At 50.3% G+C, this 25,029-nt stretch overlaps 1 protein-coding gene across 7 annotated transcripts in view; it reads right to left on the bottom strand.

The window, feature by feature from the left end:
• Nucleotides 1–25,029, bottom strand: part of PTK2B (protein tyrosine kinase 2 beta) — a 121,120-nt gene that overhangs the window by 5,502 nt on the left and 90,589 nt on the right. For 3 of the 7 annotated variants that reach the window (XM_032332348.1, XM_032332347.1, XM_032332349.1), the window contains exons 3-25: nucleotides 23,522–23,700; nucleotides 22,912–22,999; nucleotides 21,715–21,794; nucleotides 20,554–20,616; nucleotides 20,289–20,343; nucleotides 19,702–19,842; nucleotides 19,217–19,291; nucleotides 18,538–18,639; nucleotides 17,697–17,814; nucleotides 17,125–17,164; nucleotides 16,618–16,664; nucleotides 15,852–15,902; nucleotides 15,270–15,367; nucleotides 14,180–14,264; nucleotides 13,834–13,934; nucleotides 13,458–13,573; nucleotides 11,750–11,850; nucleotides 11,466–11,555; nucleotides 10,434–10,638; nucleotides 7,621–7,729; nucleotides 6,292–6,357; nucleotides 4,882–5,007; nucleotides 104–250 (exon numbers count right to left, since the gene is read on the bottom strand). In XM_032332348.1, the coding sequence (XP_032188239.1) occupies nucleotides 104–250; nucleotides 4,882–5,007; nucleotides 6,292–6,357; nucleotides 7,621–7,729; nucleotides 10,434–10,638; nucleotides 11,466–11,555; nucleotides 11,750–11,850; nucleotides 13,458–13,573; nucleotides 13,834–13,934; nucleotides 14,180–14,264; nucleotides 15,270–15,367; nucleotides 15,852–15,902; nucleotides 16,618–16,664; nucleotides 17,125–17,164; nucleotides 17,697–17,814; nucleotides 18,538–18,639; nucleotides 19,217–19,291; nucleotides 19,702–19,842; nucleotides 20,289–20,343; nucleotides 20,554–20,616; nucleotides 21,715–21,794; nucleotides 22,912–22,999; nucleotides 23,522–23,700 (2,283 nt within the window). Of the gene's footprint in view, nucleotides 1–103; nucleotides 251–4,881; nucleotides 5,008–6,291; nucleotides 6,358–7,620; nucleotides 7,730–10,433; nucleotides 10,639–11,465; nucleotides 11,556–11,749; nucleotides 11,851–13,457; nucleotides 13,574–13,833; nucleotides 13,935–14,179; nucleotides 14,265–15,269; nucleotides 15,368–15,851; nucleotides 15,903–16,617; nucleotides 16,665–17,124; nucleotides 17,165–17,696; nucleotides 17,815–18,537; nucleotides 18,640–19,216; nucleotides 19,292–19,701; nucleotides 19,843–20,288; nucleotides 20,344–20,553; nucleotides 20,617–21,714; nucleotides 21,795–22,911; nucleotides 23,000–23,521; nucleotides 23,701–25,029 lie in introns of those variants that run through there. The other 4 variants (XM_032332350.1, XM_032332351.1, XM_032332352.1 and 1 more) reach the window with 4 other exon arrangements.

A 25,029-nucleotide genomic window follows, 5' to 3' on the forward strand; every position in this document is an offset into this window, starting at 1 on the left:
CACAGTGGTGTGGACATCTCTCCCATTCAAGCACTTTTACCACAGTGCTGGGCAGCGCTGCAGAGTGGGGTCCCCTCGTACCCAACGGCTCAGGGCTGCTCACCAAGGATTTCTCCTCCTGCCTCAGCCACTGGTAATCTTCCACCATCTGCTTCTGCTGCTTGTCCAGGATCTGCCGCATCTTGAGCCTCTCGGCCTCCCACAGCTGCTGGGCCTCCTCTCGGCTGCTGGGTCGGATGAAGTCCTCCTCCTGAGAGGACCACGGGGAGAGAGAAGAGGGCACGATGAGTCCAGGGCCCAGATCCTGGTGGGCACTCCTCTAAAGAGGCTGGGGAGCCATGGGCCTCGGCCTCCATGGGCCGCTTGGTTTCTCGCGAGGTTTGTTCCAAAATTCGCAGCCCTGTACACAGATGGTTACGGGGTCCCCCAGCCCTGAGCACATGGCTATGCCGCAGTGTCATGTCAAACCCGAGAGCACGGCATTGAACATGCATCGTATTTAAGCCATTCCAGGATCTGCTCCTACGATTTCATTTTCAAATTTCTGCCCTAACAGTATTTTCTCAGTTGGCACGTCACAGTTATGGTCACTTCATACATTTAAAAATGCAAAGCCAGCCCCCCGGGGAAGCCTGGGGTGTTTATTGCCACCGGAACCCCGCGGTAGGGTGTCTGGGAGCGTTGAGGAGCGCGGTGCTCCCTCTAGCCTCCTGGTGTGCCATCCTGCAGAGCTGTCCATGGAAGGACGGGACACAGGCTGAGGGAAGGGGCGACAGCACGCACCCATGTGATGGAGCCTTTTTATGAAAACGTACTCTTTATTAAGCTAGTAGGAGCTTCCGTGATTGAACCAAAGGCTAAAAGAAAAATGCACAAGCTAAGAGCAGAGTGAAGAATGAAATTTAAAGCCATATGGATCTATAGATGTGCAGTATACACTCGCCTTCCCTAGCTTTATTTAACTTAACCCTCCTTTTAACTCATTTGAAGGGCTCTGGAGCTATAGTTTCCTCTGGGGCGTTCTGAAACAGAAGGTGTTACATGTTTTCTTACTCCTCCTTTCCCTTCAGTCTTCCCCAGAGTTCATTTATATCAGTATCTGCTTGTCCCTTCAAACTCTGGCTTTTTTTTTTCTGCAGCACACGATCACCTTGGCCTCCTGGACTCAAGAGGGATGTTGTCATTCTTTAGATGGCATAAAGCCCTGTGTGACCTTTGTCAGGGGCAGCACCCTTCTGTGACATCCAGACCAGCAGCCTCTTCAGATCCTTGCTTTTAAAATGGGCATTTTACATACAAGTCACTAGCACAGAATGCTAAAAATTATTCTCTCTCTACTTTAGCAAGCCATAATCTCTGCCAAGCCTCTAAAAAAGATTTTCCCCACCAAACCCTTTAAAACACACTTGGCTATAACAACACCGCTCCAAATTAGTTATATTGGGCTGTTTTGCCTAGTGCTCACTGAGCTTCAATCACAGCTCTCGATTTCTAACAATACACCCCACCCCCCCACCCCCCGTTAGATTTCTTGCTGAAATATTCTTTGTTACTCTGTTCAACACCTACTTCTTAGCAGCTACCATGTGGCAGGCATAGGGCTGGATGCTGGGAGGGCACTGATGACAAAATAGGCAATATCCCTGTTCTCATGGGGTGAAGAAAGCAACAGTTAGACCAGGTTTCTCAGCCTCAGCACCATGAACATGTGGGACCCGATCATTCTGTATTAGGGGAGATGTCCTGTAAATTGTAGGATACTCAGCAGCAGGTCCACAAACAGAGGCTTTTAGTATCTCCCTAGTTGTAACAAAATGCCTCCAGACGTCAGCAAATGTCCTCTCCAAGGCAAGATCTTCTCAGCTGAAGGCTACTGAGTTAGATCTTATTTTAAAAAAAAAAAAAATTGCAGGACATAAGAGTCTTTTACAACCATAGAATTTATGGAACAAAATATATTTCCCAGAGGCTGATGCTCCAAAATGAGGGCATTTGAGGGTTATAAGTATATGCTGCTGAATGTCGATAACCTCCAAACACAAAGGTATGGCTAACCCGGGGTACTGACAAATAGAGACACTTGAGAACTAAGGGTCAAATATTCTGAATACCGAGCTAGGAATCTCCAGGTGAGACTAGACTGGACTGAGAAGATTTAACACTGGTAGAAGAAGTTATTAGACTCAAGAAAACACTGATATGGGGCACCTGGGTGGCTCAGTCATTAAGCATCTGCCTTTGGCTCAGGTCCTGGCCCCAGGGTCCTGGACTCAAGCACCGCATTGGGCTCTTTGCTCGGCAGGAAGCCTGCTACTCCCTCTCCCACTCCCTCCTGCTTGTGTTCCCTCTCTCACTGTCTGTCGGTCTCTCTCTCTCTCTCTCTCTCTGTGTCAAATAAATAAATAAATAAATAAAATCTTTAAAAAAGAAAAGAAGAGAAAAGAAAACACTGTATTGTTTTGTAAGTGTTAAAGGAAAATTCCCGCTACTCAACTGTCTAGGATGCCCCAGGCCCAATCACCATCTCACCAAACATTTTAACATGTATTGGGTGGGGAATGTTTTCCTATGTCTTACAATTTCATATTAAAACTCAAAGAGAAATTAAGACTTTAAAAAATTGATTACTTTAGGGCTTACTTGTCTACAAGTTACCTCAGATATTCTTATCAGGCAATGGATATTTAGATTGTCGGTCACTTTAAAAAGGAATCGACTTTCTGTGGTGTCTTAAAATGACTCTCGCAAGCTGTGACTCCTTCCATAATTTGAGTATCCCGCTCCCATCTTGCCAGCTCTGTTTCCACCTCCAAATGCATCCTGCTAGCCAAACAGCTCCTACACTTGCCCTGTGGTTTCCCGTCACTCAGTCTTGGCTCCAACTAATGCCTCTGTCTCTTTTATCCTCTACACACCAGTTTCTTCCTGTCCAAATCTTCCGCATCCTTTGAGGCCCTGCTGAAAAAACAGAAGCTAGAAAGAGCTATTCTTCTCTCTGAACTTCCATCGCACCCTCGCATTACCTCCGTGTGCCACTCACAGCTCTATGGCTTGCACTACAGGTGAGTGCGCACCTGCCCTTTTCCTTCTAGCTGCCTGAAGCTCTCTGAAAACAGAACCTCATTGTTCTCTCTTCAGCACCTAGGACAGTGCCCGGGAAAAGCATTCCTGCACAAGGTCATTCACTAAATTTTATTATTATTTTAAACCTCAGTTGTGAGGTCTTCAAGAGGGAGATTGCTGTTATCCTGACTCTTGTGTGGAATGCCAGATTCCCAGATGAGTCAGGCAAGAGAGTCAGTCAGTAGAAAAATTGTTTTTGCGGGGAAACCATTTCTGATTTTTGTTAAATGCTTTCAAATGCTTTGTAGGAAGCCTATTATACCTCTCCTCAGCATTTTACCTGAAAGAGGTTTTCTCAGTCTTTCTGATATACATCATAAAATGGATTTTATATTTTTTTACCATTTTTTTGTTTACTTAAAGAAACATTCATTATATTCTTTTAGGCAGACCTTCCTTACGACAAGTACTTCTCAATCCCTGACACAAAAGATCCTTTTTTCCTGCTGCACAGTATGTCTTTATGGAACTGAACAAAGTCTTATGGTGAAGCAGGGATTAGACAAAGGCAGTGCCACCCTGGAATTGTGCAAAATTGCTTTTTTTCTAAAAGGACACATTTTAAAGCAAAACTCACTAAAACTCAATTATGAACAGAGTCAAAGACAGGAAGGTGGAGGAAGTGCACGTTGCCTAAATTATAGTGCGTACTTTACAATGCAGTTTTATTATTGTTAAGTATATGTTAAGATATAAATTGGTTAAATTAATTTGAAAGAGGAAAATGAACTAGGTTAGAGGAAATTTTAGCCCACAATAGATCTCACTGCCTAGAACTCTAAGTTACCTTACGCATTTCAAAATTTTGCTAAATTAAAAATAATGGTACAGAATATATCAACACAACTTTCCCATATTTTTCAAATCTATTATAATACACATGGAGTTTTTCCAAAAGCTTTTAGAGTCCTGTATACTGAGCCTGAAATATCATGCATATATACTAGAGTTAGTATATTAGAGTTTTATATATATTTATATATAAATATATATTATATATTTAGAGTTAGAACTAAAATAATGCCTTTGGTTTGTTTTGGCACATATCAAGACTCAGTTTAGTAAAGTATATCAGATATTCATGCCAGATGACCACCGCTCCATTGAAAGAGAAGATGGGTGCTGAGAAGTGACAAGTGGGCATCTCTTTTACAAGAAAAGCTGCCTTTTTTCTCCCCCCATAAAACTTGACAATGAGAAGCTAGTCCATGAAGTACTCAGGGCCTCACTGGCAGTTACACAAAGACATGACTGGGAAGAGTGGCTTAGCCCCACACTAGCCCCAAAGCTACTTCCCACACAACATCAGCTTTTACAAAAGCAGCAGGAGTCCAGACACAAGGAAACCTTTCCTTTGACTGTGGAGACATTTAGCAACTGAAACAATCAGGCAGGAAGGGCAGAACTGGGCAGAGCCTCCAGGATCTATTATTCTCTGGCACCATCAAGCTTGGATGCCCTCTGCCCACAAGCTGCCACATTACCCCCCCAGGGTTCAGGAAACATAGGACCAAAGTATGGACAGGGAAGGTCCAGGTCCAACCAGTGTCCTTGGGAGCACAGCCTGACATGGCCCCCAACTTCCAATGGGTTTGCAAAGCAGAGGAAGTTACAGAGCCTCCTGATGGGCTGATTGGTGTATTAAAGCATGAAGGGTCCCTCCTGAGCTGGAGGATGTGGGGTTCCTGGTGTCCCAGACACCTCCCTCTAGCAGCCTCCTGAGTTCGGGCTAGGACCCAGCATGCAGAGCCCTCTTACCCGCATGCTGTGGCGCTTGAAGACATTGTGCCGGTGGAGAGGTGGGGTGTGCAGCGAATTTACGGGAGATGGATACTCCATAGGGCTGGTGAGCGTAGGTGAGCTGGCACACAGACCCTCAGGGACCTATTCAGGAGAAGCAAAGAAGCACCAGCACAGGGACAAGACAAGAAGGTGGACAATTAGCTGCCACAAACATGAGCACAGAGAAACAATAATGGGCACCACTGGAGACATTGCACTTGCTCTTCAGGAGCTCACAAAGAATGTGATGTGGGTGTTTCATTGGTCTTGTTTGGGAGACACGGCAGAGAGACACACATGACTCTTGGCTGGGAGTCAGAGCAGCCCCTGTAGGGGCCTGTGGGTCCTGTGGCCTCTCATTCATTTGACAGCCAGCCAGATGAAGCTCTGCATACAATGGGGTCCACATACGTTACTGACTCACTGAGTCCATGTCTCCTCCGTCAGGACTCTTCAGAAAGGAGTTCCATGTCATAAGCATATTGCAAACTGACAGATATGATTAGCCCACAGAAATATGGGTGTGTTTGTATTTAATCACTGTTTTAAACATCACAGAAAGGTATGATTCTTCTTAGGAATATTGCTTCTATCTTCTGCATCAAGGTTTTCTTCTTCACACACACAAGGATTTAGCTCTTAGTTCTTGATTATCCTTATTTTGGTACTGGAGCATTTCCTTGAGAAATATATGACCATGGGACACCACCTTTCTGTAAGGAGTACCAGATGAACAGATATTGTGTCTGTTGGTTGACATGCTCCACTGTTGAAAACTGACTCTGAGCTGAGGGTTGTAAGGGAAAAGAGATGGGCTTTGGCTCCCTATGATTGAGACACAGGACAGAAACACATGACAGAGACGTTCTCAGAGAGGGACCAACATCTTGGGAAGATCCCATGGTTGGTAACGATGGAGGCACAAGGAAAGCTCTGATGGAAACTTGTTTTCAGCTTCTGGCCAGCTAGGTCCTGCCTAAAGTCTCCATGGGGAGCAGCTCTATTCTCTGGAGAACATCAACTGTCCCCAACTGCCTGAAATTCCTTCTCAGAAAGCTCTGCTCTGGGTAGGGGGCCAGGAAGACCTTTGGCATAGAGAAGTAGCTATAGGCAGGCACACAGAGCAACAAACACTATGGACAGATGGACTGAGCTTAAGGTCAGTCTTAGCTGAGGACAGCCTGGTAGATTACATTTTGTTTCTTTCGCTATCTGGGCACTCTGAGTTCAAATTCTCTTGTAGGTACCAAGAAAGAGTCAATGTAAGTCATCTCCATAACCCAAGCAGGTCATTGCTAGTCCTCAAAGGCACAAGAATGGAAATTCAGGAAGGTCTGAGATGAGGAATGGCCCCAAACTTTCCCAGCCCCCTGGTCACATGTTTACCTGGAACTGCAGCTTGGGAGCCAGAAGGTTAGTCTGTGGAGGGGGTCTGTACTTGGGCCGGCTGGGCTGGAGAGAAAACATAGAGATGAGTCAGGCCATGCCTCTCTCCTTGAGTGAGCATAGCTCACCAAGGGGAATCCTTGGTTGGACACAGGTCAGGCTTATTCAGAATGAAGGAGAGAGGAGGGGCAAAGTGATCATTGAAATCATTTGCATTCACTTACTGAGCACCCATTATATGCTGAGTGATGAGAAGGTACAGGAAGCCAGTCTCTCTGGCTTCCAGAGGGACATCACCAATGGAGGGGTTTACTGGTCTTTGGTGTGTAACCTCTTTAGATACGGGAACACCTGTCAAATCAGCTGTCAAGAGCCACATACTTCCAGAGGTAACAAGTCACCGAGGGCTCAGGCACGTGTAGAGGTTTCGTGGAGGAGGTGAAAACTGAGGTGGGCCCTGACTGAGGGAAGGATCAGGGCATGCCAAGCAAGGAGGGACATTGAGAAAAGGCCTTGGAGCAGAGAGGAATTTGTTATGGACTGTCTGTGTACCCCCACCTCCCAAATTTGTACGTTGAAGCTCCAACTCTTATTAGTATGATGGCATATGGAGGTAGGACCTTCGCCAGATAATTAGGGTTAGATGAGGTCATGGGGCTGGGGTCCTCATGATGGGATTAGTGTCCTTATAAGAAGAGACACCAGAGCTCTTGCTCTCTCTGCTGTGCTAAGACACAGTTGGAAGGTGGCCATCTGCAAGCCAAGAGAGTCCTCCCAGACAATGAATCTGCCAGTGCCTTGATCTTGGACTTCCCAGCCTCCACACTCAGTCTATGGGATTTTGTTATGGCAGTCTGAGCTGCCTAATATGGATATGGTCCCACCCACCTAATGGCATGGTAGCAGGGCACTGGATTCTGAGTCCAGAGATGCCAGGGAGGGTGTGGACATAGATGCTGGACATAAGGGATTGTGAGACACTTTCCATTCATGTGCCCTCAGGGACATCTAATTTGTTCGTGAAAAATACCAGAAAGAAAAGTGTTCCAGATCCTTAAGGGAAGAGTTTTCAGAGTGATTCCCTGCCCTAGCTGCCATCTAGGATCTGCTCTCTTGGGGCCTCAGATCACACCTGCCAGAGCACCCAGGTGATAGGGCCTGAATTCAGTGCTGAAGGACAGTTGGGTTGAGGGCCAAGAGGACCACAGGAACACATCCTGCCTATGCTGGAGGAAGAGGGAGGAGTTCCATAGTCAGGCCGGGAGGGGGCCACATGGAGGCCCAGCTCTGCTTGATTCATAGGATCCTTGAGACCAGGGGTTGGCTTACCTTGGGTGGGGGTTCCTGGTAGGCTGTGGGCTCCAAGATTTTGGGAGGTCGATAGCGAGCATTCCTCTCCTGTTCTATGGCGATGTCCTTCTCCATCTGATAAATGTCACTGCCAAGGAGTCAGGTCAGGAACAAAGTTAAAGATGCTCCTGGAGCCTCTTTTCTGTACTCCTTCCTCTGAAGCGTGGAGAGGCCCAAAGAAGGACCGCTGGGTCCTATTTCTGTCTCCTCGGAAGAGTGGCTGGAAAGACCCCCCTGAGAGGCTAAAAGATGGACCCTGAGGCTGCTTCCCCAACAGTGAAGTTGGGAGAATCACAGGAATGGATGTATGGTGGGGAAAAAGTCCTTGGAGAGTCAGTCCTACAGGGTAGTGTAAGTGTGTCCCCCACCACCTCCCCATGCATCTTGCCTTCCTGCGCCTGCTATTGGCACCATCCCCCTATGGAGATAACTGAAATCCCAGCCAACTTCATGACCAAGGCCTGTGTTCTGCATCTCCTATTTTTCATTAAACCACCCACCAACACATTCCTCACGTATACTAATGAGTAATGGTTGTGGATTCAACTCCCGGGTTAGCTATGTTTGTGCTTCTTGCCTTTCTTATTCAACCCAATGTTTCCCACCTTGGGAATCACAGACCCTAGAGAACTCTGGAATGATCACAGGGGGTCCCTGAATTCACTTATTCATAGTCTATATTTATTCATTGTCTGTGTATTCATTGTGTATTCATTGTCTGTGTATTCACTGTGTATTCACTGTCACATGTATTCATTGTCTGTGGACCGAGTATTTTATGCTACCAAACATACGATATTTGTGTTGGATTTTCAAGTGCACATGAATTACACTGTATATCATATAAAAAAGTCACTATATAGCTTAATACATTTTGCCAGTCAATAAATTCTGAAAAGGTAACTATTGTTACAGGGAGGAATTTTCAAAGTTTGATATTAAAAGGGCCCTTCTTATGCCTACATGATTAGGAAATACTCATCAAATCCTGTCTTAGCTCTAATGGAGGACTGCCAGGCTGTAGCTTGAGGGGGATATCCTGGGCTCCTTGGGGGTCTTTGGATATTTTTACAATTACACAGAAAGCCTGCTCCTAACTCCATCCATGGTGGGGGCTGGTCTGGTCCCTCTAAAGGGTCATCCTTCTCAGCCCACAGACAAGCATCTGTCACAACTCCCCATGTTTCTTAAGCCCCTTGAATGAATTAAGGTCCCCCTCTTCCCCTTAGCACCCCAGAGCTTTGGCCCTTTCAAATTACATCTTTCAAATACTTTTCCTGGAACCCTTTGGCTTCTCAAATTTCCCATACGAAGGACCAAAGATGAGACTAGAGTTAATCGGGGGCCAACAAAGGGATAGACAGGAACAGAAAGGTCTTCTAAGCTGGAAGCCTTGCAGATTGTGTTGGAACCCTGGCTCCACAAGCACATTCAGTATTATTCTCACTGCCCCAGCGTGGTCAGTTCCAGCTTGCCCCTTGGGGTACCTCCCGCAAAGAAGTTGCCAGGGACTCTTTCCTTTCTCTAAAAAAATGCTAAGACATTGACTGCAGTGTTTAAAGTCAGTGTTTTTAACATTAAATAAGCACTCGGTTCCCTAATGCAGGGGTCAGTCAACTATTGCCCACAGGCCAAATCCAGCCTCCTGCCTATTTTTATGTGGCTCCAAACTAGGAATATTTTTTTTTTTACATTTTCTTAACGATTGAAGAAAATGAAAAGAAGAAATTTCATGACATGTGAACATTATATAAAATTCAAATTCTGTTGCCCCAAATAGTCCTAAATAGTCCTACTGAAACCCAGCAACACACACATTGGTTGATGCATTGTCTATGGATATTTCTTAACTTGTAACAGCAGAGTTGAGTCGTTTTAACAAGAGACCATATATGGCTTGCAAAACCCCAAATATTTACTAGCGGCCCTTTACAGAAAAAGTTTGTTGATTCCTGCCCTAAAGGAGGCCAAAAGAAAGTCAGACTACCCGAGGAGGAGCTATTGGCACGCAAGCCACCAAGGAAACAGGGGGACTGTCTAAAATGTGATCTGACAGTACCCAGGAGAGAACAATGGCTCTTGGATGAAACATCAGAACTTCAGGCTGCCTATGTTTCATTCAGAAGGAAGAGGTGGCCCCTGGGTCGCTGTCTTAATGGTCAAACATCAATCACCCTTTCCCTGCTATCTGGGAGAAGGATCAAAGAAAGGCACAGAGGCTCAAGGGTCCTGCTGGGAATTCGGGTCCCATGCCCGAGCTGGCCATCCTGTAAGGCACACCCCCAATCTCTGTGGAAAGAGCACAGGCACATCGGTGAAAGTCTGCTTTAGACTTTGGGCTCTAACCTGAAAAATATTTCTGGAGTGCATACTAGGAGCAACACCTCAAGCTCTGGGTTGACAGATACCAAGATGGTGAGGCTTACGCAGGCTCACTGTATGTTCTTATGTGACAGTGAGCTCAATTTTAATCCCCTGTCTTCTGACCAAGCCACTGAGCTTCTGTGACATGCAGGGTACCGTGCTTCTGCTGGGAGGACCAGCCAGTTCCACTGGGACACATGGCTCCGTGTTGGTCAGAGGGGAGGTCCCGGTGCAAGGCCCATCCCCCCACCCCGTCACAGCCACAGCTCTGAGCCTGAATTCTCCCATCGCTATGGTGGCCACGAGGACACCAACTGCATCCCTTTCAGGGACGTACACTTGTTGTAAGCCCCTAAGAGCAGTGGGAGAAGAGACCTGCTGCCTGGGGTCTTGGTGCCGGCAGCCACCCACCCCTGCTCCATGGTCACCTGAGGTTGCACACGAGCTCAGTGAAGCGGGGCCGCTCACTGGGGTCGTAGTCCCAACAGCGAGTCATGAGGGTGTAGAGGACAGGTGGGCAGAGGTCGGGCTTGGGCAGCCGGTCCCCCTTCTCCAGCACCCCAATGACGTCCTTGTTCTCCAGCCAGAAGAAGGGCTGCTTGCCAAAGCTCAGGATCTCCCACATGCAGACAGCTGAGGGCAGGAAGAGAGGGCTCAGGACCTGCACTGGGGAGGACACCTGCCTGGAGACGCCAGCCCACCCTCCCTGGTGAAAACCCTGTCAGGAACCTCTCGCGTTCTCCAGCCTTCACCCCTACCGTCCCTGGGGACTTGCCCACTTCAGTGGGGGGGGGGGGCGGTCCACCAAGGGACCCATCACCTGCATCTGCAAGTGAATGGAGGTTCCCCTCCCTAGACCCCTTCCACATGGAGCTGTTAGGTTTTGTGCAATGAGGAGGAGGGGGCTGTCAAAGGCATGTTGTTGGGACCACCAGTGCCTTCCCTCAAGAGGGGGTGAAGACCATGGGAAAGCTGGGGTTTGAAGCCTAGCATCAACAACTTGCTGCCTACACAAGCCCCTGGCTTGCCAGAGCCTCAGTGTCCTTATCTGGAAAATGGGCATAATAATAATGAGTTTTTATTGGGCTGGCTGTGGAGAACTGAAGGGTGTAATCTACATGGCTGTGTGCTCTATAAGGGGCTGTCCATCTATCACCTGTCATCTATTCCTATGCCTCCTTCTCAGAACCAACCTCAGAGTTTGATCCCCTCTAGGGCGGGGGACCCCACATCAGTCCCCGGGACTGGTTGCTGGAGTGCATGCCCCCCTCAGGAGCCTTTGCCAGGAAGATTAACCAATACTGTTCAGGCAGGCCCTTAGCCCATGTTGTCCCCAACTCACCACCAGCCCCCCTACTTCTGGGACTGCTCAGTGGCTAGAGCAAAACAGAACACTTGCCACCGAGGGGTGGGTTCCAGAATCAGAACCCTTTCCCATGTTCTCGGGAAACTCCACTCACCAAACATCCAGACGTCACTGGCTGTCGTAAAGCGGCGGAAGTTGATGGACTCAGGGGACATCCACTTGATGGGGAGACGGGTCACAGAGGCTTAGGGTGGGCAAAGAGATTTACAGGGGTTATTTAGTGAAGAAAGATCCAGAATTATGCAGAATTACAGCCTATTCTCCAGAGACTTTTGGCCTGAACTTGACCAACTGTAGTGTTTTCTTCTTTCTTTGTGGGGGTGGGATGAGGCTGCAGTGACCCCGCCAGGGACAGGTCCTCGACTGAACATCCCTCACCTTTGTAATACTCCTCATCTTCAATGTACCGGGAAAGGCCAAAGTCCCCCAGCTTCACACACTCAGTGGAGGCCACCAGGATGTTTCGGACAGCGATGTCCCTGGGAGAGAAATGAGAAGGTTCAGAATGTTTTGTTCTGGCAGACAAATGGACAGAGAAACAAAGAAGAAGAGTGCTGGCCAGGGCCCCAGGAGGCTGGGCTGGCTGTCCAGGTCTCCCTGCCCCAGGCCCTCGGCCACCTTCTTGTACCTTCCTGGGGAGCTCTATCTCCCATCACCCCTTCTCCAATGTGAAGCTAACTTCAGGTTCCCAGGACTCACTCCACATGCTTGCCCTGTGGGCTGTATCCTCCCCTCTGCCAGGCATGCTGTCACCCTGCCGATTCTTCAAGGGACAGCCCCAACAACTTTCCCAGTCACTATTCTCGCCTGCTTCTGCAACTCCACTGGACTGTAGGCTTCTGTCATGGCCAAGAGCAACAGCTCCCAGAAACCCTCCAGGGGGCACTAGGATGGTCAGGATCACCCAAATACCTTACACACTCTGCCTTGTGACATGAGAGACCCTCAGTCTCCCACAGAAGAGGAGACGGGAGCACAGAGAACTGAAGGAGATTGTCCAGTAGGTTTCCCAGGGGTGGGGGCGGGGGTTGGGGTCAACCCAGGCAGCCTAAATCCAGAGCTGAGCTCTCACTCCTCTCTGGGGAAGTGCTCTCTGACTCAGTTTACCTCATGTTCCTGACATCATTTCTAACCCCAGGCTCGTCAGCTCGCTTCCCACAGGCAGGTTCCATTCCCTATCATTTGTCTTTATTACTGAAAAAGCTGACTTCAGAGCAAGACAACTTTACCCAAACAGACAAGGGAAACAGATTATCCAACCACCTTCCCCTCATGACTGTTTATATCTTGAATTTTACCCCGATGCTTGAAATAAGCTCCATAAGGAAAGGGAGTTTGGTTCTGTTTTGACTACGACTTGATCCCAGAGCCGAGGACAGCACTAGGAAACACAGGATAGAAGTTCCAGATGTGCTGACTGAGTGACTGGGACGAATGAATGAACATTTATATCCCCACCCACGGCTTTGCTAGTATCGCCTACAAGGCTACATAACCAACGTCCCTGGTGCTGGATGGAAGCATTCACCCGTCACCCCAATATTCTGGGAGCACCCCTTTGTCTCCTCCAGGGGATCCCATTCCTTGTGGCTGGAACCTTCTTTCAAGGGAACAAAGCCAGGTGGAGAAGGGGCCCACTCCACAGCCAGGGGGAAGAGAGGACTTGAGAGTTCAGGGGTGCTGGGGACCAGTGGGGGGCCAGCTGCTCAGGCCGGGAAGGGCCCAGCTCCCAGGATATTCCCAGCACACCCCAGTCCAGTCCGCCAGCCTGGGCTGTGTGCCACCAAGTGGGTGAGCCTGAGGAGAGCCAGGTCCGTGAAAGTGGGGGACCCCACTGCGAAGCAGGCTGGACTGCCCTGGGCTACAATCAGATGCCCGCACTTCGGATTTAGTTTTAATAACAGCGCCGTGAGGTATGTATGGCGAGTCCACCTTTCAGATGAAGCAATGGTGCTCGAGTGGTCACAGGAGCCAGGACCAACGCTAGGGTCTCAACACTCGTCTGTGCCACTCTGAGACCTGCACGATCCCAGCCTCTGCACGGTCAGGGTCAGCTCGAGGAGCCCAGCGTCCTTCCCAGCCCCACCTGTGGACACAGTTGATGCTCTCCAGGTAGGCCATGGCCTTGCAGATCTGCAGCGAGTACAGGACGAGAGTGAGCACCTTCAAGGAGTTCTTGTTTCTCTCCAGGTAGTGGCCCAGCTGCAGGAAGGGGGAAGATGCCTTCAAGACCCTGGCATGGCTCCTGCAGGCAGCTGCCAAGCCCTTCCCGGCAAACCCAGGTTGGCAAGACGTTCCAGAAATATCCCCCACGACCGATCTCGGGATTGTTTGGGCTGAATACAGGGGGCGGGAAGCTGGGAGTTAAGGGCCCATGCTCTGAAGTCATCCCAGCCAGAGGCCCTGCTCAACCGTGGCCTAGCTGCCGCCACGGGGCTCCCCTTCTGCCGTCCCCAGCTTACCTCGCCATAGGGATACAATTCCATGATGATCCATGTGGGCTCCTCTTCGATGATGCCGATCAGCTTCACGATATGCGGGTGGTCGAGGTTCTTCATGATCACTGAAATTGGGGGCAAGAGGGAGGCGGGCCCGAGTGGCTCTAAGGTCCGACATGGGGGAAACAGGCTGGGCTGTCCCCCGTGGGAGAGACATGGAGGGAAACCCCTTCTCCTGACGGGGCTCCCTGCGCTGCTGGCACCCTCCCATCCCGGCTTCCAGGCCCCTCTCCCATCTCGGAGGTCCGTGTCGTCCCGGGGGGTCTTCTCCCACTCACAGAGGCCGGGTCCCTTCCCAGGGGCCACGCACCTGCCTCACTCAGGAACTTCTCCTTGTTGTCCAGAGTGCAGTCCTTCTTACAGGTCTTTACGGCCACATTGAATTTCTCCCCTTTCTGCAGCGAAAGTCTGTTCAGAGCCCCTGGGGCCAGCCCGGGGCTCAAAAGAAAGGGTCCCCTGGCTGGCATTGCCACGGTCATCCCACAGGCGTGGCTCACAGTTGAGGGAAGACAGGCAACATCTGGGCCTCCTGGTCTCTACAAGGCACCTCCTGCCCTTTCCTCCTACTTTCCCCCACTCTTTCTCCACTCCTCTCTGGCTCCTGATTTCATTGTTTTTTTCTTTTTCTTTTTTTTAAAAAAAGATTTATTTATTTATTTTAGACAGAAAGAGAGAGAGTGCGCATGAGCAGGAGGAGCAGAGGGAGAGCAAGAGAGAATCTCAAGCAGACTCCACGCTGGGTGCACAGCCCAGCACAGGCCTTGTGTTGAGCCGAAACCAAGAGTTGAGACACTTAACCGACTGTGCCACCCAGGCGCCCCCTGTCTCTATTGCTTCTTGACTGGGGTATGTCAGGACCAGAAGGGACCTTTGCGACGAAAGCCTCTGGCCTTCCAGATCGGGACACTGAGGCTCGGGGCCTGTGCTCTGCCCATTGTGCGTGGACATGGCGGAGTGTGTGCAAAGGCATCCAACGCGGCGTTCTCTTTTTGTTATTGTTCTCCGTTTTTATTGTTGGCTTTTACGTTTTTGCTCTTTTCTCCGGCTCTACCCTTTCTGTGGGTCCTGCCCCTACTGGGGCCTCAAAACCCGTCCCTGCCCCAGATCCTGCTCATCCTCATCTCAGAGCTGCATTTTCTCACACTTTTCCACGTTCCTGCCCTCCAAGATTCAGCCAGCCCTTCCCCAGGCCCTGCCTCTATTTTACTCCCTGGGCTCGCTAGCCTTCCGGGCAATAACTCTTGCTTCCGTCACTCCCTGGGTATTTCATAAATACCGCAAATGCCAAGTGGGGGAAGAGCCACATATTATGGTGGCTGCTCCAAACCCAGAATATACGAACTCCCCTTTTGTCCTATGGAAAGCAGGAGAGGAATTTCCGCGAAGCATCTGGAACTCACGTGATTGGTGTAGACACCTTCATAGACCTCCCCAAAAAAGCCTTCACCAAGAATCCGATTCAGGACCACATCTCCCCGTGCGACGCCATACTGTGGGCCTGGGCAGATGGAGAGAGCGGATAGTCTCAGGGCACAGAAGCCACTGCTGCCCCTGAGCATCTGGGTATTTTGCATGCCCCAGTGCTAGGCTCTGCTCCCCTCCTGCCCAGGCACCACCAGACCCCTCAACAACATCTCAGCTAAAATCTAAGTGTTGGCCTGGAGAAGAGGTTCTAGAAGTTTCCATCATCTCAGACCTGGGGGAAAACCATCACCCTGTTCCCTCGGAAGGCCGGGCCTCATATGCAAACTCTTAGGATCCCCCCCACAACACAGGCACACAAAAGGTCCATAGTGTGGGGATAAAAGAATGGTCTCAGCTTTCAAATCAAAGGTGGTTTGCTTCGGTTTGTCCCTGTCTGAGGCACACATGGGAGAGGACGAAGGAAGGAAACAAAGTCTCCCCAGGGTGTCACAGGTGTCCCCACAATGTCACTTCATAGGGCCCTAGCTGTGGCCATCGTGGTGGGGCCAGAGGTCTACCTCCGGGCCTTCGCAGGGTCTCATCGGGAATCTCAGCATAGATGTCTGATTCTGGAATGACAGAAAAAGAACATCCTATGGGTAAGATGCCTCAGTGGGCACTTCTAGGAACTGGGAATGGGGCTCCCACATGCAGGCCAGCTAAACCAAGCCTGATGTCCTGGGGAGGGGAGTGGGGGTGCGGGGGAGCCAGGCAAGAACAGGGTTCCCATCACACGTTCTGGCGTGACCACAGAGCCTAGGGCACCTTGACTGGAATTCCTGCTCACTACCTCCTGGTTGCATCATTTAGGGCAAGTTCCTTAGTCTCCCTTAACCTCAGTTTTTCTTTCTGTGAAGTGAATGTTTCCAGGGAATGTCATAAAGATCAAATAAAAGAATTCCTATTATATATCTGACCCTGCTGTGGACTGAATGTTTGTTATCTCCCCCATATTCCTATGTGGAAATCCCAGCCCCCCCATTCCCCCCCCTCCCGTGGGAAGGTATCTGGAGGCCTGTCCTCTGGGGGTACGTGATTAGAGTTAGATGAGGTCAGGAGTAGGGCGCCCCCTGGCTGTGGTGTTTGTTAGGGTGGCCCTAGCTCAGATAAACATGGCGCCCAGCATTATAACTGGCGAATACACGTTAGCTATTAAGATTAATGATGCTTTAAGCTGTCACAGCCAAGCCACAGGGGAAATCTGTCTTTGCGTAGCTTTGAGGGCATCCTTGACAACGGCACAAGAGCGGGCAGAAAGGAGACTCTGGACACGGGCAGGCTTACCTATGCTGCAGCTCTCTGAGAGGTGGGGCCGCTGGGCCTCTAGGTTGCTGTAGAAGGAGATGAGAGGGCGGGAGCCTGGTGAACTCAGAACCTGGCAGTGTGGCCCCGAGATGCCTTGGCAGCCCACCCTCTCCCACCCGCCTCTCCCGGAGGCCAGCTGCCCTGGTACCCCTGCCTGCCCCAGGGAGGAGCAGACAGTCCCGATGATACCAGCCTGGGAGCACAGCCCAGGCTGCCAGGGGGCTGGGAAGAGGGGTCATCAGCCATTATCCCTAAGATGAGGCCAGATGGCATTAGGACACGGGACTGCCCTTGCAGGAACTGATGGGGTGAAAGTTACTGGTGAGAAATTGCCACTTGTGAAATGCCAGTGTTCCCGTGTTCTCCCCGGGGGGGGGGCCTGGAAACCAGGAACCATGGTGGTGGGGTTCCCTATTCATTCTGCCTCCTCCCAGGAAGACATAGGCTGAGTGTAGTCCTTGTTCCCCGTCCTCCCGCTGTACTCACAGCATGGGGATCTGGGGCAGGCTGTTCCGCTTCTCACCATCTGGGGAGAGAGCAGAAAGAGGGGGATCTGGAGCCAGGGGACACAGAGTCCTGGATGGATGGCTGACCTCACACCTCCTGTGAGCCAACACAAGGGAGACCCCCTTCCCGCTATGTATCCTCTGAAATACGGAGTGGAAGCTGGCCTGAATTAGAGTCCTCTTAGTGGAAGAAATTCTCAAGTTTCTTTCTGCCACCACCCACGTGTTCCAACCTGGACCTCTGCTTCCTGATCCCATCATGTTAACAGGAAGGACCAGTGGTGTTCTAGCACTAGCTTTGCTCTTCCTGGGGCTACAAACACCACCACTCCAGAAGCCAGCTCCCCCAGCTGCCTTCAGCCAAGGCCTGCAGTAAAGGACCCAGGACAGGTCCCCAAGGAGTACCCAAGAAAGGCTGGGCAAGCACCTGGTCCCACTTCCAGAGCCTCTTCCTTTCCATCTTGGTCAATGGTTTCGCTTCTTCCGCTCGGCCTCTGGGGGCCTGTGCCACATCTGCCCATTGGGACCGTGTGCCTTTGAATGGAAACTCACCTTTCTTGGGATGAATGATGAGAGAGCCTTTGTGCTCCCCCTGCAGCCGGCAGTAACCGTCCACCAGGTCAGCCATGTTCTCGGCCTCTGCCAGAGAGGAGGTTTTGATGGACAAGGACTGCAGAGAAGAGACCAGCCAAGGATGAGACCCAAGAGCCTTGGCTAGAGTCTGCCCCACAAGACCTGAGAAGAAACTGCCTCAGAAGGGGCTGACATCGCCACCCATCCCCACCCTGGAATCCATCAGCTCCTGTCCTGGGGCTTGGCTTGCCTTCCCCCAGGACCACCAGGGGGCGCACTTGTCATCCCTCCCGGCTGGCGACCCTAAACCCTAGGAAGGCCAGTTTCTGCTGGGACTTATTTTGGTCTCTGAGTGTATAGCACAATGCCTTGTACCTCACAGGTGCCCCATAGGTAAGAGCAGAAACTAGGAGAAGAGGCAGTGCTCAGGGGACAGACAGATAAAAGGGGAGAGAGACAATCAGTTTACTGTCTGAGTGCTATCTGATTCTTCCACCTACAAAAAGCCCACCCAGGTCCCCAGAGATCCTGTTACTGAGTCATCATTCACTTGTTCAAAGCTAGACCTCTCCTATGTACCTTGAATCAAGGTCACTTCACTCACCCTAAAAACACCCCCCAACTTATTTCTTGACATTTTTAAACAGCTTTGCTTCCTGATGCATTTCCCTTACAATTTTATTGTCAACCTGGTACCTTGTCTGTGAAATAGGTGCAGTTTTCTTAGCAATATCCCCAAAGCCAGGCTGGCCTAAGCAAGAAAGACTGTCCTTTGGTGGGCTGGCTGTTTAAGAGCTCCCAGGTGCCCAGAGATGCTCACCTGGGGGGCACCTTCGATGCCCAGCTGCAAAACCGCCTGACCCTCCTCCAGGGGCAGGCACCGAATGGACCTGATCTGCTTGAATTCGGCCAGGCAGGTGGGCTGTAAGAAAGGAGGGGGCCCTTCAGACATTCCCACTCCTGGAGTGGGGTCGTGAAGATTGGTCAGTCTGGGGTTGCAAGGAAGCACCGACAGCCTCTCCGTAGGAGGAAGACAGAAGCAAAGACAGTGAAGACTGAAAGCATCGTCTGGTCTAAGCTCCTCACTTTGCAGAAGATAAGATGAGTCTAGGAATGGGGACTGGCACGAAGTCATATGCCACAATGGTGACAGAGCCAGGACCCGACCCAGGTCTTCTGACTCCCAGGGGAATGATTGCCCCGTCTTGCCATTACAAGAGCAACAATTTTATCTAAGCCAGAAGTGCAGTGATAGTGTCCTTCTGTCTTCTCTCTCCACCCCAACCCCCCAGCCTCTGTGGAGGGGATCGTCACAGGAAAGTAAAGAACCATCTGCCCTAGGCTCCAAAAACTCTCTCCACGGCTTCTCATACTAAGGGCCTCTCTGCTCTCAGCAAGGGGCAGGAGCAACTGAAACGCAGGGAAAGGTAGGAGGCAGCAGAGAGGGGAAGACTGCTTAGCCCGGGGCTGGGTGCAGCCTGCCCCCTGCCTCCCTCTACCTTGGCATCTTGACTCGTCAGCTGGCGGATGCCCTTAGGGCCGATGACTAGGTCCACAGTAATGTTCCATCCTTGCTGGAATAAAAGGAGAGAGAAGATTGCTGCTTCAGTTCGGTCTCCCTCCTATTTCAGAAATCTGCAAACAGCTCACTGAGTCAGACACAGGCCAGTGTTTCCTGGGTCCTCCAGCTCCTTCAGTCTTAAAACCCTACCAACAGATTACCCTCCTCCCTGCCTACCCTGCCTACTCTGCCCACCTCCAAGATCTGTGGCCAAGATTTCCGCTCCCTGCCTCCGGCAAGTAGGTCAACATTGGTTGTGTTTGATGGTATGTTGGTGAGGCCCAGCTGCCTGAGGAGCTTGGCTTATGTGGGCTGCTATAAGCAAGCACACCCCTCCTTGCCCCCCATGTTGGCCTCATGGGTCCGTTCCCTGAAAGGCCTGGAATTCGGGTCAGGGAGAGAATAAAGAGGACGTGTCATTACAATGAGTTCACAGCGATAGGTCTCCTGGTCGATGTTGGCAAAGCCCGCGAGGGTGTTGAAGAACTTCATGACGCACTCCTCCTCCTTAAGCGAGGCGTACTGCTGGAATGTCTGCTGGATCATCTTCCGGAACTGCTTGGGCTGCGGGAGGGGGGCGGGGATGGCCGGTGATGAGTGGGCCCTGCTTGTCCAGGTTCTGATGCCTTCCCTGATCTCACCAAGAGCCTGTCTGCTGCTAGAGGATGGTCCTCAAGCTTTTGCCATGAGAGCAGCAATGATCTATGACTAAGACACATGCCTACTGTGTCAAGGGAGGCTCACTGTAGCCCTGGCAGGGAAGCATGGGAAGTAGATCCCCAGGCCACAAAGCTAATTAGCCTCTGATGTGGAAACAGAGCCCGGTTTCCTAGTGGCCAGCCACAGAAAGGACCCACTAGGTGCTTTTAGTGGCCCTATGCCCAGATGGCCCAAGACAGCTCAGATACCCTGGCTTTCCCAAGTACCCCCAGTCCGGTGCCATTAGCTCCAGTTCTGGAGGCCAACACAAAGGGCGTTGCTCTGGGCCCCTTGTCCAGTGGTTGCCTCACCTTTAAGTTCTCCTGCATCTGCTTTGGGAAAAACAGGTCCAGCCCCACTTCTTTCCTGAAAGAAGGAGGGAAAAGGTGACATCTGACTCCCCCTCACCCCCAACTCAGGACTTTAGTCCAATCAGGAAGAGGCAAGATGGCTTGAAGACCAGGGAGATGGGTCCTGCTTGGTCTGGTCTGGGGATGAACAAGGTAGGGAGTGAACAGGAAGAGCAGGGCAGCAAGGAAGGAAGACAAGAGAGGCAAGGGCCAGTGTCCAACTTACTCCAAGAGCTCGAAGTTGGACTTTTTGTCAAGTGCATTGTGCGGCATGTCCTTGAAGAACCGCCTGGAGAGAGAGAAGTCATAAATAGGTTGATGGCTGGAGTACAAGGCCATCCAATGCCACACATTGGTCTAGAAGCTCTCTTTCCCCTGCTAAATGTGGTAAACAATGGGAAGGAGAATATTATGAGAATAAAAAAAATGTTATTTACTAAATCATGAAGAAAAGGGAAACCCACAAATTTCATTCCTAAGAAGGGCTCCTGCCTTATGTTTTGGGAGACCCAGCTCTGGGACTGCCCAGTTTTGGGGCAGAGGAGGAAGATGGCAGTTCTATCTGTGTCCTCGAAAAATAAATGACCCAAGGCAGCCAACACTGATTGTTGGAATGTCTAGCATTCAGTGGCTCGGGTATATGGCCCAATTCAGTGGTCCTCAACCAGAAACAATTTGACACCTCCCTCTCCAGCCTGGAAGCCTTCAGCAATGTCTGGAAATCTTTGGTTGTCACATCTGGTTAGGAGGAGGATGGTCCCACCAGCATCTAGTGTATAGAGGCCAGGAATGCTGTTAAATATACTATAATTCACAGGATGGCCCCCCAACCAAAGAATTATCCAGCCCCATATGTCCCTAGTGCTAAGATGGAGAAATCCTGCAAACTTTGAACAAGGAGAGAAATATTTGGCACCTATTTCATTCTGTATTATAAGCAACCGTGGACACACCTGTCACTTCCTGGACCAGACCCAGAAGTCTGAGGGCACCTCTGCATGGCTTGCTAATTCTATACATATTTATCAGTGCTTACTGCCACTGAGGTCATAGCAGTGAACAACACAGATGGAAACCCAACATTAGAATATCTCCCAGGACCTTGCCTAGTGCTCAAAGAAACATTTACTGAATCACTGGAACGGCAGATAGATGGAAGAAACAGGCAGCCTGGAGGCAAGAGCAGTGGCAGCCAAAGGAAGCAGGGGACCCTGACCAGAGATGGGACTGGCCCTTCTATTCTAAGGACAAGACAGTGAGCACTTTACCCTATGTCAGCCACCATTTGTCACCCCACCCCCATGTACCCACTCTTGTTTCCCAAACTGGATGCAAGACAAAGATGGCCAAGAACTCCAGTCCCAGGGGGATCCTTGAGGCCACATACCTGAGCTCCAGACAGCCTAGCTGCAGGGCCATGCCCTCGCTGACCTTGCTGGCATAGCGTTGCATGTAGTCATTCCGTAGCTGGTGAGGGGAAAGGCCAAGGTTGAGAGTCATGCTCTCCTTCCCTGTTTCCCTGAACAGAGGCCCCAGGAGATGGTGGGGGCTTTGAATACAATCCTGCAGTCCCAAGTTGTCACTCTCTCTCTCACACCGCCCCCTCCACCATGCACAAATGTGTAGCCTCTGCATCCCTCCAGAGCCCTCCAGAATCATGCCCCCACAGGCCAAGGCCTTCTGATTTTTGAAAGCATTTCCAGACACATGCTCTCATGACATTATGAGGCTGGAGTTCAAATTCTCCTCTCTACTCTTAACTTTAAAGATAAAGAAACTGGAATTCAGGCATGAGCCAATCATTTATTCCAGGACTTGTTGGTAAATAGTGACAGATGTCATCCACTCTACAATCAGGGTCTGGCTTTTTGTCCAGCAAACCAGGGACCAGACAGATGACGGTGGCAGCAGGCTCACACATCCTCAGTGCTCACTGTGACCCGTCCTGTGCTAGGCACGCTACCTGCATTATTACAGGCAGTGGCATGTTACAGCAGCTCCAAACAGCCCATGAAAGCCAGGTATTAAAGCTTCTGAAGTTTTGCAAGCTGTATGATCATACCGGTAGCTTCAAAATGCCACCCATGGTGGGGCAATATTTATACCATGGAAATTGGCACGTACTATAAATCAGAGATTCTTTTCTGCAAAGAACTGGTTCACTAGCACCCTGATAATGATACCATTTGGCCCTCCCCACAACCCTGTTTCCTAGAAAAGGAAACAGCTTCAGGCAGGTAAGTTAAACCCTGAGAGGATCCTGGGTTAGTAGATGGCAGAACTGGGCTAGAAGCCAGGTGTGCGAGAGTCTGTGTGCTAAGACTACCCCTTCTCTTTGGACCTACACTGTCTGCTCACCACCAGGTCTCCTGGGCAGTAAATAACGACCAGCAAAGTCCAAAAGGAGCTGTGCACATGGGGAGTAAGCCAGCCCTCAAGGAGCCATGAGAGAACTAGGGTTGGAACTGCTGACCAGGGACCAAGGCATGTATGTCTCCACGAGAAGTTTCCTAGACTGGGACCTCCCAAATCTGTGCTTTGTTCTTCTATCTCTCGAAGAGATAAAAAGATAAAATACTTCTACCTGTTGGTAAAAATAAAGTAGCGTTGTCCTGTCTTCTTTTAGGCTTTCCATGAAGTCCTCTGGCAAGTAGCGGATTTGTAGGTCATACCTGGGACGGGAAGTTCAGACTCTCTGGTTGACACAGGGAAGCTGGTCATGTATGGGTCTGCCCATGAGGCTGATGGCCACCCATTCAGGACTTGCTTCTTCTTTCCCTCCTCTGTGGTTGGGTGGAGGAGCGTGGAGGACCATGGAGCCCAGCAGGTGGTAGTCAACGCTAGTCCTGACTCTCCAACTCTTCCCCCTCGTGGCAATTATTTTCCTTAGGTTTGCAGATCAGCACTTGACCTGGTTCTCTATCCTCCCTGCCCTACTGCTCCTCCTTCTCCATAGTTCCAAGAGCATCCTGCCTGGGGTTGTTCCTGATATCTGCCCGGTAAGTGCTATGAGCCTATGTTAAGCGTTGGCCAATACATGCATTGGAGGCTGCAAGAGGACTAGGCCTAAAATGCCACTCAGATTTTCTAGAAGATTCTTAGAGGTTGGGAAGTGCTCTGAGGAAGGACTTTCCAGGGCCTCCCCACTCCGTACTCCTCTCTCCCCATTTGAGAACCCAGGGCTCTTCTCCTACCTCCATTCGGCTTCCACGTGCAGACACTCGTACTTGTCCTGCACCTCCCCCACTGTCATCTGCGGGTGCAGCCAGTGGATCTCATCTGACTTCATGTGCTTTAGCCTTAGCCCATAGCACTCAGCCAGCTGGATGTTGGGCCCGATCCGTCCGCTCATCAGGATGGAGGCGATGACATCCTGGGGAGGAGAACAGAGAGACATGATTCAGGGATGCCCCCTGCTAGGTTCCCACAGTCCTCATGCAGTCCCCGGAAGTATGATTCTCTAGGGTGGGAGAAAATGCAGCTGAGGCAAAGAGCACAGACTCTGTGCTTCTGCAGCCCACTCCAACCAAACTGATGATTAATTAATGAGTATCTGCCATGTAAAATCGCCCTCAGAATGGCTTCCGATTTAGCCAGCATAATTAAGGGTCTGTGGTAGGTACTCCAGACCTCTTGCATACATTATTGTTTCATGAAATCCCATACAACACAGGGAAGTAGGCTCCATTTGGCTGATGATCAAACCAATGTGGGTTACACAGCTCATGGAATTAACCTGGGGTTTTGAACCCAGGGCCAGTGGACTCTGAGGATTTCTACTAAGCCAGGCTGCTTCATGGGGTGCTGGGGCTGGGCAAGCCAGAACATGAGACTCCCATTAATGGATTAAATGGCCCAGTTTACACATAAGAAGCATGGCCACAGGAAACAGAGTGTTGGGAAGAAATTGGGAAGCCTACTATTCCTGCTTTCCTGTTGGTAGAAGTCAGCCTGCCCATAGCCTGAGGCCATCATTTCCTGGCCTCAACACAGAGCTGGATCAAGAAGAGGCCCACTGGGCAGCCGCCTAGAAGCCCATCTATAAGGTCCCGCCTTATTCTGAAATCACATTAGTTTCAGTTTAATTCAGGTTTCTCGTATGGTTGCACATGTAACTGGTGAATTGAGCCCATTCCCAATGGAGCAGGAAGTACCATCAAAGGCAGATTTTTAAAAAACTCTTCGAATTTTCACTAATAAAATGTTAAACTCATATTTAAATAGTACTGTTTTGAAGGAATGCCAAATTATTAGTCTGCTTGGGCACCCACATGCGTTGGTCCTGCCAGCCCTCTTCAACTTTATGCAGTGGTAAAGCTAAATGACCCCAAGCTAAAAGATCCCTTCCCCATTAGGGAAACAAAGGACCATCAGAGCAGTCAGCTCTTACTCTGTGGGATAGATAAGGAAACTGAGTCACAGAAAGCACACGGTAACAGTTGTTACAAGTCAGTGCAGGAATCAGAACTGTGGTCTTGGGATGGGGAAGAAGGCTGTGATCAATGGGACCTATAGCAAGAGAGACACAGGCAAAGAGCTCACGGATGGGAAGTTGACCATTTTGTCATTATTTCCACCCGTTTCTCCTGCCATTCACCCTCTGTACTGCTCTCTCCACTTATATGGTTATATTATCCAGAGCCCCTATGTCATTCCCAAGCCCCACCTGGAGTCCCAGCCTCTGGTGTTTTTAAATGTAGAG

Source organism: Mustela erminea, chromosome 2 (assembly GCF_009829155.1).
Source record: "Mustela erminea isolate mMusErm1 chromosome 2, mMusErm1.Pri, whole genome shotgun sequence".
In the NCBI taxonomy this organism is placed as follows: domain Eukaryota; kingdom Metazoa; phylum Chordata; class Mammalia; order Carnivora; family Mustelidae; genus Mustela; species Mustela erminea.